At 38.8% G+C, this 18,697-nt stretch overlaps 1 protein-coding gene and 1 long non-coding RNA gene across 40 annotated transcripts in view; one reads left to right on the top strand and one right to left on the bottom strand.

The window, feature by feature from the left end:
* Positions 1–18,697, top strand: part of BNC2 (basonuclin zinc finger protein 2) — a 462,557-nt gene that overhangs the window by 282,916 nt on the left and 160,944 nt on the right. For 36 of the 39 annotated variants that reach the window (XM_051857628.2, XM_070052561.1, XM_070052555.1 and 33 more), the window contains one exon: positions 17,597–17,699. In XM_051857628.2, the coding sequence (XP_051713588.2) occupies positions 17,597–17,699 (103 nt within the window). Of the gene's footprint in view, positions 1–14,170; positions 14,544–17,596; positions 17,700–18,697 lie in introns of those variants that run through there. The other 3 variants (XM_070052589.1, XM_051857709.2, XM_070052579.1) reach the window with 1 other exon arrangement.
* Positions 11,078–18,158, bottom strand: LOC138844397 (uncharacterized). Its single transcript, XR_011380166.1, has 2 exons — positions 17,552–18,158; positions 11,078–14,175 (listed from the first exon to the last, which is right to left on the bottom strand). It is a non-coding gene; the product is annotated as an uncharacterized lncRNA (long non-coding RNA).

Raw genomic sequence — 18,697 nt, 5'->3', positions numbered from 1 at the left:
CTGCCAGCTCTGTGGATATTCAGATAATGTTTCAGTGAAAATCATATTGAATTGTGCTTTCCAGATCTATTTATGGTTCACTCAAGTGAAACACACTAATTGTGCAAATAGAGTAGGAAGCAGCCATCTTAACAATCTGTGAGGTGCATGGCTGGGTTCATGAAGAGCAGTAGCTGCCGGCGTCTCGCCAGAGTCCATCTCAGATTATTTAAAATACATAATATGGTCTTGATGCAGGTTTCTTACACATCAAGACTAAATGTGGGAGGGTAAAACTTTGCTGATTGCCACTGTCTTCATTCTCAGTCTTCATGAGAGCAGCAGAGCTAGTCAGTGTGAATTCGTTCACCCAAATATATATCAGCTTGTACTCAGCTGGAGAATTGGAAGCATCACAACATATGGAAATGCCTGCTGAGTCAATGGAACATCAGAGTATGAAAGTATTGCAGGCCAGTGCTGTGGCATAGCGGGCCAAGCCTCCACCTCGGCACACGCATCCCATATGGGCACCAGTTCTAGACCTGGCTGCTCCTCTTCCGATGCAGCTCTCTGCTATGGCCTGGGAAAGCAGTAGAAGATGGCCCAAGTCCTTGGGCCCCTGCATGCACATGGGAGACTCTGAAGAAACTCCTAGCCCCTGGCTTCGGATTGGCTCAGCTCTACCCATTGTGGCCATCTGGGGAGTGAGCCAGTGAATGGAAGACCTTTCTTTCTGTCTCCTCTCCCTCTGTGTGTCAAATAAATAAATAAATAATCTTAAAAAAAGTATTGTACTTTCTATACTTATTTTTCATATATTAACTATGTTAACCAAGATTCTGTAACAGTGTAGCGTTTTATTCTCCAGAGGAAAGCAGATTGGGAAGATTTCATCAGCATGTGAAGAGAATTCAGATGGACCGCTTCATACTTCTTTGTTACCTATGCTGAAAGACAAGTGCAGGGACCATTCATTTGGAGAAGGTGTTAGAAGGGTGTGTGTTTCCTCACGGCGGGCTGCTGTATGGAGGCCTTCATTCACAGCCTTCTCTCTGCCTTACAGCAAGGGAGAGAGAATATTAAATTTCTACTTCTCTCCTTTTGATCTCAAGGAAGTCATAAATCTCTACAGCACACAAGTTGACTTAACCCTTGCAAGTACTTGAATCTGGTTGACTTAAAGCCAGTAGCCCTGATCTCTTTGCCTTCCTTTAGGAGGAAGCAGAGGTGTATTTGTTACTTTTTATGCGGCACAACTTCTCACACTGCCTTTAGAGTAAAGGATGAACAAGAAGTGAAGGCGAGAATGCTTTGTCTAGGATTGACCACAGGTTGTGAAGGAGCTGCTCTTCCTTATGGTTCAGTTATATTTACCTAGCATGAATGGATGCTGTAGAGACTGAAATTAGACACTGCAGTTACCCTTGAGGTGTGATTCTGCTTGTAATTTGTTCACATGTAAGCCACAATTTACTCGATACTTTAAATCAGGCAATCGGAATAAGGATAAAAAGAGGCAACTGCAGAAACTGAGGATAAGGAATCCCATAGAAAGATTTTGATGTTTGGCTTTTTCAAAAACAGGAAGTATGTCAGTCAGTTTCCAGATAGAGGCAGTCTGTGTTGCCCACGGATTTTCACATTGCCTGGGACAGAGCCAGTGCCTGGGCCTTGAGTGGTGATGCATCTCTCTGTTTTTTGGTTTCAGGCATAGCATGATAAAGTAGCCTTTGGGATTAAGGGAGATTGCAGTGGTGGAGGGAGTGGTATTCTTTTTGGTTAGGACAGGGAGACCTGAGGTTAGGAAGTTACTAGCATTGCCTAGAGGAACAACTAGACTCGAGGCCTTGGAAGACGGTCCTTGTTTCTGTTGTCTCTGAAATCTCTTCCCTCTAGTGGTGAGTCCATTCTGCTGCAGCCAAGCCTGCCTGGAATGTGCATCTCTGTCACTGTTCCCTGAAACTGGATGACCAGGCAAGATTTCCATATGGCACCTTGTGTATTTCAGTAGTAAATACATGCTAGACATTTCTTGTATAGTTTCCCTTTTCACATAGCAAGCCCTGGATAACACACCAGAGATGCTTTAGCAATTTCACCTTTTCACTTGGAAGTTTACATAATTTTACAAAAGTTATATCCACTTACAAATGTCATCTCTTCATTTTTGTCTCCTAGTGTGATAATACTTATAAGCATGAGTTTAACATAAATTGATGTAATAATATCCTCTTTTTTTAAAAAAAAGATTTTCTTATTTATTTATTTGAAGGGCAGACTTACAGAGAGGAAGAGGCAGAAAGAGAGAGAGAAAGAGAGAGAGAGATCTTCCATCCGCTGGTTCACTCCCCAAATGGCCTCAATGGCCAGAGCTGCACTGACCTGAAGCCAGGAGCCAGGAGCTTCTTCCTCCAGGTCTCCCACGTGGATGCAGGGGTCCAAGGTCTTGGGCTGTCTGCTACTGCTTTCCCACGCCTTATCAGAGAGCTGGATCTGAACTGGAGCAGCTGGGACTCAAACTGGCGCCCATATGGGATGCAGGCCAGGGCTTTAACCCACTACACCACAGCGCCAGCCCAGTGATATCCTCTTAGCGATCTAGCAGATTTCAAGTTCTTAGAAAGCGGTTAGGAAACCAAAAATTTGACGCATACATATGCAGTGCCTAGCAAGTGATGGGAATAGTAATAAAGATTTCACTTCGTTGCTATTAATTATGCTTCTGTTATTAATATTGTAGTATATTGTTCTTGTTCTCATATAGGGTCTCTTTTGTTGAGAGGGGCATATGCCTTATACTAAGAGAAGAAGTACTGGTTTGCAGTCTTTATTTAATGAAGAGATTTAATGAGATCTCAAAATATAGATTTATATCCTCAAAACTGGAAGGAACCAAATAAGAGAAACAGGCACAAAATGAAATAATATCATCTCTATGTGATAGATAAATTGTGATATTTAAAATCACAACTGGCTTTGTGCAAATAGGAGCAGATTTATTCTGTACACTAAGATTATAAGAAGAATGACATAAAAGCGCATGCAGACAAAGCCTGTGCCTTCTGGTGTGTAAAGCAACTATCTAAATATATGTCTATTTGTGTCCGCATGCAAAGTTAAAGGACACTTTTCCATGAAATAATGCATTCCTTTAGAATTGCTATAGATTTTCATAATTTTTTAAAACATTTCTATTGTAACCTACATCAAAAGGGCAGCCAGGGTTTTTTGTGTCTGACTATACATATGCATTATAAAAAAGTGAGTCTACTGTAATTACCAGTTTGCAGAGCGAATTCCTGCAGGGTTTGTACTCTCCCCATTAGTAAAAGAGATAAGTTGAAATGTATTAAAATTTCACTGTACAACTGGGAGTTTTTGTTCACAGTAAATGTGTTAATGTTTCTTCATTGCTTGACTGTTTGTGTTTAAATTTAGGCAGCGTGCCCAACAGGGACAAAATTATAGGATAAAGCTATGTATAAAAGAAAATCCTTCAGAGAGCACCAATAAGGCTCTTTTTAAAAATAAGCAGTTACATATAATAGTACATGGCTGCAACCACAGAGAAAAGTTTTATCTGTCTATTTCAGAATTATTGGAATTTTTCTTTCCCTTGTGTGAAAGTTAAGAGGACCGAGCTTATGTCAATAGCTGATACACTTTGATGTAAAAACATCTATTCTTTTATTCAGTGTTACTCCCGCAAAAAGAAACAGAAACCATTCCCTCTTGTTGTCCTTATGATGGAGAGTGGCTAATAACATTTTGAGAGACAGGTGTTAGATCACATTCTCTTCCTTAGTGTAGGAACTCTTTCTTGTTAAGAATTCTAATTGCAACTTGTTAACATTTTTGGAGCATTTTTCTCTGCTTTTCTTCGTTGCCAAGAACTTAGTAAATACAATTATTCACAAAGATGGCCTTACATTTTAAAAAATTAATCTATGACCACTATCACCTAGTGTGAATATGTAATGAAATTCACAAATACAGGATAAAGGCTCCCATTTCTCTGTCGTCTAGAGAGGGTGGAAGGTGCAGCTATCTGTAAACACTGGCTATAATAAGCTTTGGCCAGCCAGGAAATCAACCCTCCTCTCTCTCAAATGTTGAAGACATATTATAGTTTTATGATTTACCTTTTGTAGTTTCTTCCATCTGCTTTTACCTAGACATATGGATACTATCCCAAATGCCTCTGCACGCCTCACACAGCAGACCCACAACATAAACCAGTGTAAGGAGCCCAAAATAAAATGTCTGGCTTCATGTCAAGATGTCGCTGTCCTGGAAATGGTGATTTCTAATTTACTTACAGAGACAACGGAGGAGGGGGAGAGAGAATATGCATATATGAGATTTCATAGCGTGTTGCTTTTATACCTGTAGTCACATACCTGTATGAAAATGTGAAAGCCCCATATGTATTTTCTGTTGTATATTAGCTTTCCTTAAGAAAATGTATTTTTCCTGTAAATAGTTTGGTTCACCTCCCCCTGCCTCAGAAGACATTTAATTTTTACTTCTTCCTCTACACTGTTCTTTAAAACATGAATTTTTAACTGATAGACCTTGAAGTCCTTCAGAGCCATTACTTTCTTTTGGCTAATTTGTAGAAAGGCACCATATGAAAATTGGATTTTTGATCTGATGGAGTGATTCCTGAGTTCTTATGAACCATTTATAGTCTATCAAGTAAATCCTTCTTAGTTCACGGATTATTGACCCAATGGACCATATTAGCTGCTTCGAAGCTGTTATAGCCCATTATGTTGATTCAGCTGACACATATCTGAACCCAGTCCACATGCCCAAGATGACATTAACATTGTTCTGGAAGACCCCCCCCCTTTTTTTTTCTACAACGTTTTTTATTTATTTCTTAATTTTTGAGAGTTGGCTCAGAGTTTCTGATAACCATTGCATAGATCTCTCAATTTGCTGGGTGATGCTGAAGCATTTGTTAGCAGATGGTCTGGTTCTTGCTGTCTTTCTCTATAAGTATATGACTCTCATCTTTTAAGCTAATCTGTAAAAGAAAAAAGAGAATAATGTTTTTTCAACACTCTAGGGCACAGTTTCCTTAAGATGCTCACAGATTCCATAGAAATTGTGGGATTTCTCTGAGCATCTGAATTTAGCCTTTTGAATTTGAGAAAAGTACCTTTTAGAAGAAATTATAACATTGTATTTGTGTTTTTAAAAATGTATTACATGAGAGGTTTCACTTGAAAAATACCAGCGACGCAGCCACTGGTAAAATCAAGTGTGCCTTCATTGATTTATATGAAGCTCTAATGAAGCCAGTTCAGGTCTCAACACAGACTCCCCCCCCGCCCCCCGGGAATCTGTGACCTAACATAAATAACGTATAAGGGAGCATGTAGACTGTTCATCATATCATTATTATTATTTGTAATAGATGTGATTCCTACAGTGATACCTAGCCAAAGAAACATGCTGTTATCATCAGAGGTAATTATGCACAGTTATACAGACAATGAGAGGTTTGTTGAGATAATGTGACTGAACAGTAATCCCAGGACAGGTATACCATGCCGTCACAAGCCAGGTCTTCTCGCGAGGGCCTTGTCTCACTTTTTCAAGATTTTGGCATTTCTTAATATAGCCATTTAAAGACATCCTAAAACAGTGTTCTGAGTCAGTTTCTTTATCTAAAAATATACCACACTGTAGAAAATCCTGGTGTAGATTCTTAACTGTTTACTTGGCAGTGTCTGTTTTTCAGTTGACTTAAACCTTTACCCATTCTCTCCCTTTTCTGTGTAATCTTGCTGACATCTCCTATTGGGTCATAAACCCCTCTTGGGACAGAAAGAAATACCAGAGGAGTCTCACTGAGGAGGAGGGTAGCTAAGGGGATTATTTTGCTGCTTTCTTCTCATATCTAGGTGGAGTAGAAAGAGCTCTGGCTTACTAGCTGTGGCCATTTAGGGACATCTCTGAGCCTCATTTTCTGCTGTTTGAGAAATTACTAATATCAGAGATTGTGATGATTAACTACATGAGTATAGTTGAAGTATTATACTAGCTTCATAGCACTGTACAAACATGGCTTGTTGTTAGTCTCACAAAGACTGCCCTAAGGGGCCTGAATAATCAGTTGTCATTTGAAATGATAAATTCTAAAATGCAACTACTTTCTTCTCTTGTCGCTTCGCTGGGGTGAATTCGTCCATAAACCTAGAGGAGTAAATTTAGACAAAAGGTCACCTACCTGATGGTGTTGCTTGGTACATGAATTGATTACAGTGACCTGGCATTTGAAGCAATTTGGCCAGCTCCTTTTATGTCGAGCGTAAAGATTTAGAGGAACTCCCTTTGTAAAGGAGTTCTTCATGTGCCATCTGAGTAGAAAGGTGGCGTTGACTTAGGGTAATGTTTCACATCTGGCGTGAGGTGGGACAGATCCTCAATCCATCTTGTACCTCTCTGTCTGGTCCCAAATATGGGATCTTCATGCAAATCCATCGTTTCCCAGGATTGGAAGTGCTTATCAAATACCAGAACTTACGCTTTATCTTGTCTTCCTTCTTGCTTAATGAGGAGTAATGCTTAAAGGTTTATAAGTCTTCATGCATCTCATTATAAATCCCGTCCTTATTAATGTCTTCCCTATCATATTATATTAGTAATTGTTTTCATGAATGCCACAGAGAAATGTAATCACATTACCTCCTTTCAAATTGCATTAGTGAAAATGAATAAAATGTATATCAATGGAATACAAAAGTGCTGATTCAACATTAACGTGAAGTGAGATAATTATTACTTAGCATTCATATGATATCAGAGATACTTGACTTCTTATACAAAGTTATATATTCTGGTAAACAGAGATCAAGGTTGGTTAAAATGTGATTACTTTTTAACAGTGAGCTAACCCCTTCAGTTTCAGTATCTTCATGCAAAGACTTTTTCCTTTATAGTTGTCACAGCCGCCAAAAGCACTCTGTAAAAATCTATAAGTATACTAGAAATAAACAGAATATATTAATTGTTAATTGCTAGGTAAGCAAGTAAAATATTTTTGCCTGAAATGAAATGCCTTTTATTTCTTGTTTCTCTAATATTACTAATTGCTTAACAAAATAGCTTGTATTACCATAGGCCTAATTTAATTGAAAAAAAAAAAAAAAAAAAAAAAAAGAACACTCCAAAGCTTGCATATGCTTTGATGCCATAGAAGCATGGGTATTTTCCTTATATAATTGGCTATATCCCGCTGTTGATTTTTCCTCTGAACTCCTAAATTATTTAAATGGGGTCTTCCTCTTGTCGATTGATAGTTGGTTGTGATCGTAAGGTAATGACTGCAGCTGCTCACTGGATTTGCATCTGTGAAAATTTATGTGTCTGTTTGTGTCCCTTACTCCCAGTTTGTATTTATACATTTGAGTCATTGAAGCATTCATAGTCATCTATAAACATGTGCATACAATTTTATGATTTTCGTTGTTTCTTGACTTTTGTTCAAGTAACTTTTACTATCGCAATTAATCGAGAGATGTTTTTGGTCATATGCATGACAGAATTCACCACTGTCAATTTTTAACAAATTATTCTTTTAGCACCTGGGTGTTAATATCACTGAGCAGTATAGTCTGGAATTTTGGTATGTTTTTAAATCCCCAAAACTTGAAGAATATCCTGAATTATCCTGATAGAAAAATGGCAATATTTTTAAAAATAATTATCAGTTATAAAATGGATATATTAGGTTTTTACTGTTTTAAAGGAGAAGAGATTTTCAAATATAAGCAAAAGTAAAATGCCTTTTTTAAACCTCCCATTTATTTACTCATGTAGCATTTGTATATTGAAAATATGAACGAAAGACAGATATGCTGCAATATGTCTTCTAGGGAATGATATCTTGTAGAATTAAGTGATTTAATACCACTAAAAGAAAGCGGGTATTTCAGTGGGATTTTCTGTTTACTCTTCCCAATGGTAAATAGCTGTATTGATATATATTCCACATACCGTGCATTCCACCCATAGGGGCTGGTGTTGTGGCTCAGCAGGTTAAGCCATAACCTGGGACATCAACATCTCCAATGGGCACTGCTGCACCACTGTCCCAGCTGCTCCACTTCCAATCCGGCTCTCTGCTAATGGCCTGGGAAAGCAGTGGAAGATGACCCCAAGTACTGGACCCATGTGTGAGACCTGGATGAAGCTCCTGGCTCCGGGCTTCAGCATGGCCCACCCTGGTCATTGCAGCCATTTGGGTAGTTGGTAGATCTGTCTGTCTATCTCTCTGTCTCTTTAACTGTGCCTTTCAAATAAATAAATAAAGTATACACTTTAATACATACTGGTGTATTCACAGGTATGTGCTATATCCTTTAGCTCTCACCCTCACCACTGCCACCACCAATGTGATACCTAGGGAGCCACAAGTACATTTTCTGTCTCCCCAGGTTTTCCTGTTCTGGACATTCCATCTGAATGGAATCATATAATATGTGATATTTAGTGAGTGACTTCTTCAACTTAGCTTAATGTTTTCCATGTTCATTCACGTCATAGCACGTATCAGTAGTTAATTCCTTTTTATGGCCAAATTATATCCTGTTACATGAATATACAACTATTTGTCATCAGATATAGGTATTGTGCCTTTTAAGAAAAACTCAAAAGGTGGTTATAGCTCTCCTGTTTTTCAAAGTGAGAGTTGTTCGAAGTTCAGCTTTTTCTTATGAATCTCTCAGTATTTTGGATGTGTTTACTGTGAAGATGATGTGTTTCCGTGCTTATAATTTTTTTTTCTCAATGTGTTTTGTTGAAGTGTAACCATCTTTGAATTTGTCTGGCTTTTTGTGCTGGCCATGTTGCCTGCTGTTTAAATTAATGGCATCTGGCCCCTGCGACAATGTGTTTTCAAATATTGACTCATCCATTCACAGGATCTAATATTTTACTTTCTGTTGAGAAGACACCAAGACATTTCAGGGCATATAGGTAACACAGTGTTATCACTTATTCAGCTTGCAAGTTCTTCACATGACATTAAAAATATTAGATACATACAAGGAACCTTTTTTTGAAAGTTTAATATTTTAAAATTTTCTTGTTATGTTACCAGCAAATAAGATAGGTGCTTTTTACTATAATTTTCCATTATATTAATTTTTAAGTGATTTTGTTTATTTATTTGAAAGAAATAGAAGGAGAGAGAGAGAAGAGAGAAGAGAGGAGAGAGAGAGAGAGAGAGAGAACCTTCCATCCTCTGGTTCCCTCCTCAAGTGCCCATAGAAGCCAACGCTGGGCCAGGCTGAAGCCAGGAGCCAGAAGCTTCTTCAGATCTCCCACATGGGTTCAAGGGAAGAACTTGGGCCATCTTCCACTGTTTTCCCAGGCTCATGAGCAAAGAGCTGGCTTGGAAGTAGAGCAGCCAGGACTCGAACTGATGCCCATATGGATGCCAGTACTGCAGAGATTAACCTTCTACACCATAGCTCCGGCCACTATTATATTAATTTAAAAAAATGTTTTAGCAGACAGAATAACTTTGTTGTTTCTCAGTTGCTGTTATTACCATTAGATAACAAGTAGTAACAATTACATTAACACTTTTGTAGACCCTTAACTTTTAAAAAATTCTCTTTTCATTTGTTTATAAGTTGGTAGGGGTGGAGAGGAATCGATTGATTGATTTTGCATCTGCTGGTTCACTCTGTAAATTTCTGCAAAAGCCAGAGCTGGGGCAGGCTTAAACCATGAGGCCAGAATTCAGTACCACTATTACATATGGGAAGCAGAGACCTGAGTACTTGAGCCACTGCCTGCTTCCTCCCAGGGTGCTCATTAACAGGAAGCTGGATCTGACGTAGGAGGTAGTACTATGGATATGGGATATAGGCGTAGCTGCTGTGCCAGAACACGCTCCTCTTAACTTCTAAATGAGCTTCATAATTATCTTTCGTAAACTTTGTGTACTTTGTCCAAATTAGATTTACATGTTTCTCTAAAAAAAAAAAATACAGAAAACATTTTCACCTTGCTGAACTGGTACATCTGTATAGGTAATCTCATAGTCAGAGTTAGGTAGACTTTTTAGGTTGATAGCAAAGCTGTCTTGTAGGATCTTTAAAACCCTGGGTCCTATGGTGGACATTTGACTTTGCACTTGAGATACCCACATTGCATGTGAGTGCCTGGGTTTGAGTCCTGGCTGTGCTCGTGATTACAACTTCCTGCTCATGTACACCCTGGTCGGCAGCAGGTGACCACTTATATGGTTGGATCCCTGCCTCCCACCTGGGAAACCTGTATTGAGTTCCTGCTTGGCTTCTGCTCCAGCTAGGGGTCATTGAGGTCATTTGGGAGAATGAACCAGTGGATGGGAGCATGTGTGTATTCTCTCTCCTTCTGTATCTCTGAAATAAATAAAAACTAACACCCTTAAAACCATGGGTACTTTTGTCCATGTTCTATGTCTGTCCAATCATATTTTCTTGTTCATTTTGACACCTGATTGCCAAACCCCACAGTCCAACAAGTCGATATTCCTTCAATCATATATGTGTTTTGGAACCAAGTAAATTTCAGTTGTATAGATCATATTTGTTGTGTGTAAGTAAGCTCAGGAGTTGTCTACCATGCAAAAAAAAAAAAATTCTTAAATGGCATTGTAACTTGACCAAATTTAGGACACTGGTATCTTCTACAAAGGCAGTATCAGGAGCCACAGTTTAGCTTAGTGGTTAAAATGCCTTTGTCCCACATCAGAGTACCTGGTTCGATTCCTGGTTTGGGCTCCTGACTCCAGCTTCCCATTAATGTAAACCCTGGGAGGTCTTGGTGGTGTCTAATGTAATTGGATTCCTACTACCCACGTGGGAGACCTGATTTGCTTTCCCAGTTCCTGGCTTCGGATGTGGCCCCTGCCTAGCTCTGTTTATTGCAGATGTTTGGGGAATGAGCTAGTGGATCTCTTTCTTCACCCTCCCCTTGCCTCTTTTTATCTACCTCTCAAATAAAAATTTAAAAATACAAAATTTGAAAAATTCTAAAGGTAGTATCATGTTTTCAAGCCTTAGTTAATACTCAAGACACTTCTTTTGGGAGTTGTTTCTTTTCAAATACTTTTATGTGTCAGCCAAATGGAAGCAGAAGGGATAAAACTGTCCTGAACACTGTGTAGAAAGATTCTTGCTGATTTAATCAGCATTACTGTCATGTGAGTGCTTTAGAGTCTCGGAGGTAGTGTTTGAAGTACATTCTTGGGATCTCATCCACAAAACGTATAAATGTGCTGGCCACAACTTTCTGGTCATGTGCAAGATCACTCTTGTGTCCTATAAGGCTTAGTAATTGTTACTTTGTAGTATATACACAGTGTATTCTCCAGCAGTCCTAGAAAAATTATCTTCCAGATTCATTACGGATCATTTTCTATTCTAGATTTTTCTACAAATTGAAGACTTTAAAGAACAGTTTCCCTACCAAGTAAAACAGTTCACTTGACCTTTGATACCATGCATACCTTTGCTTCTGGGACATACGTGTATATGCAGAGGTGAATAATACCTGCTGTGATAAACTAATTAATTACAGCATAGAAGAGTTTGTATCCTCATAAAAAGGTTGCCAAGTGTACATATTTATCATCTCTATGACTTTCAGTGTAGAAGATTCCATTTAAATAAAAAAATTTTTGATATAGGTTTAAAAAGTGTCTTATCACTGGTAGTCCATTATAGGCAACCAACTTATATACCTAGATTTCCCACCTATGTTTATAGCAGAAACTGGTGGAGAGAGAATGAATGTTGTGTTAATGATTATCTTTTCCTAAAATTTACTTTTAATGTAGGTCATGTACTTAACCAGTAAAAATTTTAAGATATTTCAAGTAAAATTCCATAATCTAAATTGTAAATCTTGCTATTCTGCCCAGAAGTGAGCAAGAGGAAAGTAGATTTCAGACAGCTCTTTCGTTATATATGGGATGGTGGCCAGGGTCAATGGATACTTGAAGACAGTGTCCTGCTAATAGTTTTTGTTTTTGTTTTTTCCCCAATGGAAAGACAAAGCTGAAAACTGAAATGAATTTTAATTTTAGAGGATTTTTTCTCTCTTTCTGATTGTTCCTTTAAAATAAATGTTTTGTATTTCTGCTCGCCCCATGACTTTCACTGTTTTATTATTCTATGTTCTTGGGTAAGTGTTCTCAAACAGGTTGTAACTGATAGGAGATTCATTGATTAGTCTTTATGCAGTTCTTTTGCAGGTATACTATGTACTAATTGAAACACCATTTTTGTGCTTTCCTGAAAAATGTCATTTTGTAAGAAGATTGATGTTCAATTCACATTTACTTGCAGAGTTCAAGCCAGTGATGAGTGTGATAAAACTAGAGACTTCAGTTGCAGTGCTAACCAAATCCGTTATTTGAATAGAGCCCAAGAACTCATCTAAAATACTATCAAATACACTTTTGCTTAAATATTCAAATATGAAAGTGTTACCAATCCTTGATTCACTTTTTGAAACTAAGTCACCCTGTTTTTTGTGTTCTAGATCTACTTTTGAATTTGAATTGTTTTAATTTTATGTTTTCTTCATGTTTCTATAGGTTGTGGAAATAAACTGATTAGTATTTTGGATATTTATCTTCCTTACCACTATATATTTAGAGCCATGTAACACACATGTACATTTCTGAACTCTTAATATTAGGACAAATAATAACCCTCAGGCCCACCTTGGAGGATTATAGTATGAATAGTACAGTAGGATGCATGTCAAAGTTTTCATTTGTTCATTTAGACTAAATATGATTTAAACACTTTATAAGTTATTAAAATAGAATTTGGAAGAATTAAAAGGGAAGAAAGAATCATTCACATGTAATATGTGGAGAGTTATCATTTATCACAGATACTGTTCCAGCCACAGGCGCTCAGGCTTTACATTCGTTAACTCCTGTAATTCTTTTGACAGAGCGGCCGTGTTGTTTGTAAATGGGGAGAGGGGCTCGGAGAACCGTGCTTCTCACGGTGCCTTTTGAGCATCTGTTGTTTGCCAGTATGCATTTCACGTCAATAGACTTGTGACCCTGTCTTCATGGAGCTTAAGTTCTAGAGTGGAAGACAGAGTCAAATCAAATAATTACACCAATAGAGACGATATTCACAGTCTGTGGTGAGTGCTGTGAGAGACTGTTGAAGACTCCTGATGCAGGCGGATAATGGGGAACTTGCCTGGAATAGCAAACCAGGGCAGCTCAGCTGGGGAAGAAGCGATACCTGACTTGAAATCTAAAGGGGCAGAAGGGTGGGCAGGTGAGAACATTCCCTGGGAGAAACAGCCAATGAAAAAACCAAGTAATAGGGGGTTCTGTTGGGTGACCAGTGACAATTGACATCTGTTTGTACTGAAGCAGGAATAAGCTGACAAGAGAGCAAAAATAAACGCAGTAACGACAGTGTCATACAAACAGATAAAATGTGTGTGGGACTTTTAAAAAAAAAAAAAGTTCCTGGAGACAGGGCAAAAAGAGCAATGTGCCAATTAATTAGGAGGCAGTTTGAATAGTAACTGTGAGAGTTTAGAATTCAGGAGAGGCAGGGATAGATCATTTTTAGAGGAAGGCAAAATATCAGTGAAGAACTGCCTGGTGCCTGCCTTGCCGCGTGTGGTCGTAGCTCAAGATTCCTAGTCTGGGGGAAGAACTTGCACAGACCTTGCCCTGATTCCTAGACCTGTGACGTTATAGTTGATTGAGTTGAGGCGAGGTACTTGATTATCTCTACCTCCGGTCCCTTCTTTGTGAAACTAAATAATATTGACATTGTCGTGGTATTCGCAGAGGACTGAGAGTGCCAGTGCTTGTAAACTCCCTAGCACAATGTCTAAAGAGCAGCAATTCTCCGAAAAATGTAGCTATTAATAACAACAGGTAATAGTTTCCTATTATATACCTAAAAATATCCTTGAGTTGGCAGAGGAAAGGATATAGGAATGAAGAGGGAACTATGGTGCTTCTCAGATTGTACAAAGGCTTCCTTCTTGCTCGTAGGGTCGTCTTTGAACCCACTGCACACAAACACCAAACCATCACGTTCTTGAGGACGGGGACACTGCCATCCATTTCCTGCTACTTAACAGTGCCGGGCTCCGCAGTGATGGGTTTTTGCATAGTGATGGTATTTGAAGCTGGAGGAAAGGAAGAAATTGCCAAATTAAAGAATGAAGAGCCAGGCCATGGGAAACACCTGTATTTATTTACAGTGGAGAGAGAGTGAGAAGTTGCTGCCAGAAAAGCTAGGATAGTCAGTCTCTCCTGCCTGGGGCTGAAGGAGAGTCAGTGCTGCAAGCTGCGAAAACGTCTAGGAGGACGAGGAGACTAGGAAAAGGGACCAGATGTGATGAGAACATTGCCTCTCGGTGCAGACGCAGGGAAGTGTGGGGCCGAGCCAGACTGCTGCAGAGCTACAATGTAGGTGGTGGTGGTGGTGGTGAGGAAGTTGGAAGTGTTGGCTGCTGGGTGCATGGATTTCTCTTTCAGGAAATCTGTGGTAAAGGTAAGCAGAAGAAATGATTCCTTGTAATAAGTCTCGGGCTTAGGAAAATGTATTACTGTTGATCTTGGGGGGTGGGGGGTAGGGGAATGGTGATCATCTAAGAATTGAGAAGAGTCCCGGGCACCATTAATGAGGGAAGGTCCTAGAGGGGACCCATGGGTCTGCATGAGCAAGACCTGAGCACCGATCCCTGCGTATAGAGGTGGGAGAAGTCTGACTGGACTGACTGCCTTTTTCCTCAGTCTGCATTTGCAGAGCTTGTAGTTTAGGTTATATAAAACCTACAGCCTGGTCTCCTCCGAGTGCCCAGCAGAGAATGGCAGACACTCAGGCTGGAGCTGAAAAGAAGGAAGAAGCAAACGTGCTCCCAAGAATGAAAGCTTACCCATTTCTGCTCCTCCCAGCTGTCTCCTTGTAATGCATGAACATTTTTGAGGCATAACTGGCTTTGATAGTTTTATGATAATTTATGTTTTTTAACTGTGGGTGAGTTGGCAAGTGATCACATTGGTTCTATTTTGTTGTGAATAAATAGTATGTCAAAGTTTTATGCTGTTTCAAAAATGTTATTTAGAATAAAACTTCCTTTGAAGCCACAATACTCTCTCTTACTCAAAATATTTATTTAGACCATATTGTTTAAATAGAAATAATTCCCTTAAGGAGCAATTGTAGTCTATATAAAATCTGAGTTTGGGACAAATGCACCTTCTGGAATTCATAGGAATACAAAATGGATATTCCAGTGCTTAAGTGTTTATATACAAGAGGAGTTGAGGTGTTCCAGTGTTTATATGTTTAGTTACAAAAAGAGTAGAATTCATAAAAAAGGGATGATGGTCTGAAGAGTTGAATTCCCAAATGTTCCAGATGTATGAAGTTGTTTAGGAAGAGAAAATATTTGTATCATAAACTAATTGAGAGTCAGTAAGCCGAATGAATTATGCAGTGAAAATACATATAAAAGTAAATCTTGCACCTATTGATTTATTCTGTTTTTAAAGAAATTAGAGCTTACAATGTGTTTTCAACATGGTATAAAATTAGTGTATTTTTGTAACATGATATTATCAAATTAATGATTTCTAGCATTTATGTCTTTTTTGCTGGAGTTAAATAGTCCTTGAAAGATCATCTCTTTTTTATTGTTCATTCCTGATTGTGGTGAAGACTTTTTTAGAAAACACTTATTATTGCTCTTCAAATTTTATACACGTTTTAATGTTAATATTGTTCCTCTATCTAAATTTATAATTGGATAATTTTCAGAGTGTCTTGTTTTTAGTGGAAACTTTGAATACGAAACTGTTGCACTCATAATATAATCAAATTGAGCTTATTCTTTTAACTAGTGAACATGATATGTAAAGAAGCTGTTTCTAACCTGGTACATTCTGATATCTTGTTCAGTCAATAAACTATTGAAATTGAAATAAGCACATTTGAAAGCAATGTTTCCCCCCCTGTAATCTTCGCCTTCCTTTAAGCACTAAGACATTCAGCAGAGTTTTACAACTTAGCTAATGTACAATTGACAGGTGACACTGGAAGAGAGTCCCTAAGAGATCAGGCAGATTATACCATTGAGTATTTCCCTGGAGGAGAACAGCAGAGGAAATTAGGGTTGGAAGTAGAGTATGAATTGATTCTGCAGTGCGGACTCCACCGTCCGAAACAGAATACAGACCCATTGATTTGATGTTAATTAATATGAGAAATACTTGAAAGCGAACTGATATAGGAAGTATAGGATACAGCAAAAGCTGGTTCAGTCTGAGTCTCATAGTAAATGGGAATTAGCCTAGCCGTGCTAACAATACCTAAAATACTGCCTGTTACAGGCAGTTCTAGTTTATATAGAAATCCAAATAGTCCCAGGAATGTGAGCCCTGGAGCTGAGTGAGTGTAGCTTTCTGCTCAGACGTATGGTCATGCACCTCTGCACCTACCCTTACCCCATTCAGTAATCACTGATTGCAGCTAAATCTGTAGAGATCTTTTCGTGGCATTTCAGGTAGTTACAGTAGATTGTTAATATCTGAGTGATCAGTCTAAATCCCTTCTATCTTCGGGATTTCCATGCAAATTAAAACTAAATGAAGGAGATAGTCTGTAGTCTGGGAGCATAGGTCAGCTTTAGTACAATTATTAAATTTAGGTTTTTATTCATAAAAAGTTACACTCCATTTGTGCTAATTTTCTATGGATTCACTGTCATACAAACTGGTGCAATGTTTTTTAAAAGTACTCATAAGGAAACGAAAGATTTTTGAGCATTTTGCCAGTTTTTTTAAGGTAGAATTGTATTGTCCCATATACAAAATGTTCACAGAAATGGCTTTTCCTGTTCTACATCTGATATAAAAGCAATTTATGTTTCTTATAACACTATTAAAATAGAAATTTTGTTTGGGATTTTTCAAAACAGGAATGAAATTAGAATTAGTAGATCAAGAAAACAAACTCCAAGTAATTAGAAAGTGAAAAAGAATAATATAATATGCTAAATCTCATTGAGGAGTGTCTTTCAAAATATAGCTGAAAGATTAGCAAAGCATTTAAGTTAAACTCAGCAGAAGAATAGTAATATCCTAATAATTTTCATTTACCATGTTTGACTCATGAACATAATTTTATTAGGATGTATTTTTTGCATTATTACCAACTGAATAAATTAAATAGAAGTGTGTGTTAATAACTTTTTTCTTTTCTTTTTTTACTATGATAAAAAAATCCAGCATCTTGTAGAATATATAATCCTTAGTTCTTATACTAGTTGGTCTGCATTTCCAATGTAAGGTTACTGTGAATGACATAAAACAGTTTATGAGTGACTAAGGTTTGTTTTCTCATCTTTTTTGGGGGAAGGGGAGAAGAAATTTTTAAATCAAAATTTATTTTCAAAATCCTCCAGGCCCCTGCCAACATGAAGCCTTTAGAAATGGGAGTGGGCATTATTTATTAAAATGGTGAAAAAAAAAAAAAAAAAAAAAAAAAAAACGTAGTACCTTTGAGCAGATGCTGATCTTTTTTTTTTCCTCCTTTTTTTGCAGGCCATCCGTTGCACACTGGTAAACTGCACATGCGAATGTTTTCAGCCGGGGAAGATTAACCTGAGGACTTGCGATCAGTGTAAACATGGCTGGGTGGCACATGGTGAGGAAAATCTGGGCTTTTCTTCCCCTGCTTGTTAGGTTCGTGTGAATGTGTGTGTTTTTTAGAGCAGTCACTGGCCTGGAGAAGAGCGAGGTCAGCTGTGCTCCAAGTGTTAGTTAACATTCAGCCTGCGGCTCTCAAGCAGCATACTCTGCTCCAAGAAGTAAGGCTGGGCACGCAGCTCCCTGCAGAAGGGCGAGATGTTTATAGGACGGTTGGGCCGTGGGGTTCTTACTGAGCGGAGTGGCAGCCAGCAAGCACCAGGCCTGATGGAAACTCAAACATACCACAGTTGGCCTTTGAGGGCCTGCAGCTCCGAGGGAAGCTGGCCAGTGCCCACTGCTGGAGATCTCCTCGATGACTGCTCCCCCTTGTCAGACGCATCAGGGCTGAGTTTATCCTTCCAGATGTTAAACTGGGTATGGTCTAGGGTGGCTGAGAGAGTGAACAAGAACATTGTTTGGCCGATATCTGAAAAAAATAATCCGTAAATATCCCCTTTCAGTGTGTGCTGGGATCAGAGGTGGCCCCTGTGGGTGGAGCGCGAGCTCCCTGTGGGTGTGCGTTGGGGTGGGTGCTGCCCAGAGAAAGGATGGAAGCGGGGAGGCTTCTAGCCCCGTGTCTACAGGCCTCGACTGAGAATGTAACTGGTTCTTGCGTATGGTTTATGTTTATTGTGTTTAGGCGAAAGGAGACTTGGAAATCAGCAGAGGTTTTCTTCACCTCCTAGACTGTGACTTTAAAAAGATAGGTAATGTTTATGAAAGAAATCCTGGCTTGAAACTTTTGACAGCCTGGGGTATTGGCTCTTAACGTGGACATATTCTTCATTCCCAAGCAGTGCCAAACATCCAGTGGGTTGTATTTTTATAAATGTCATGTTATTCTAGCAAGATCTGAGGTACCACCACCAGGCTGTGCCATGAAATGCTCTGAATTTATCATGTGCCTTCCTTGTTACGGCATGTGTGGGAGGCGGGGGCAGTAGCCCTGAGTGT

The sequence above is a fragment of the Oryctolagus cuniculus genome, chromosome 1 (assembly GCF_964237555.1).
Source record: "Oryctolagus cuniculus chromosome 1, mOryCun1.1, whole genome shotgun sequence".
In the NCBI taxonomy this organism is placed as follows: Eukaryota; Metazoa; Chordata; class Mammalia; order Lagomorpha; family Leporidae; genus Oryctolagus; species Oryctolagus cuniculus.
This window is presented reverse-complemented; position numbering and strand designations above follow the sequence as displayed.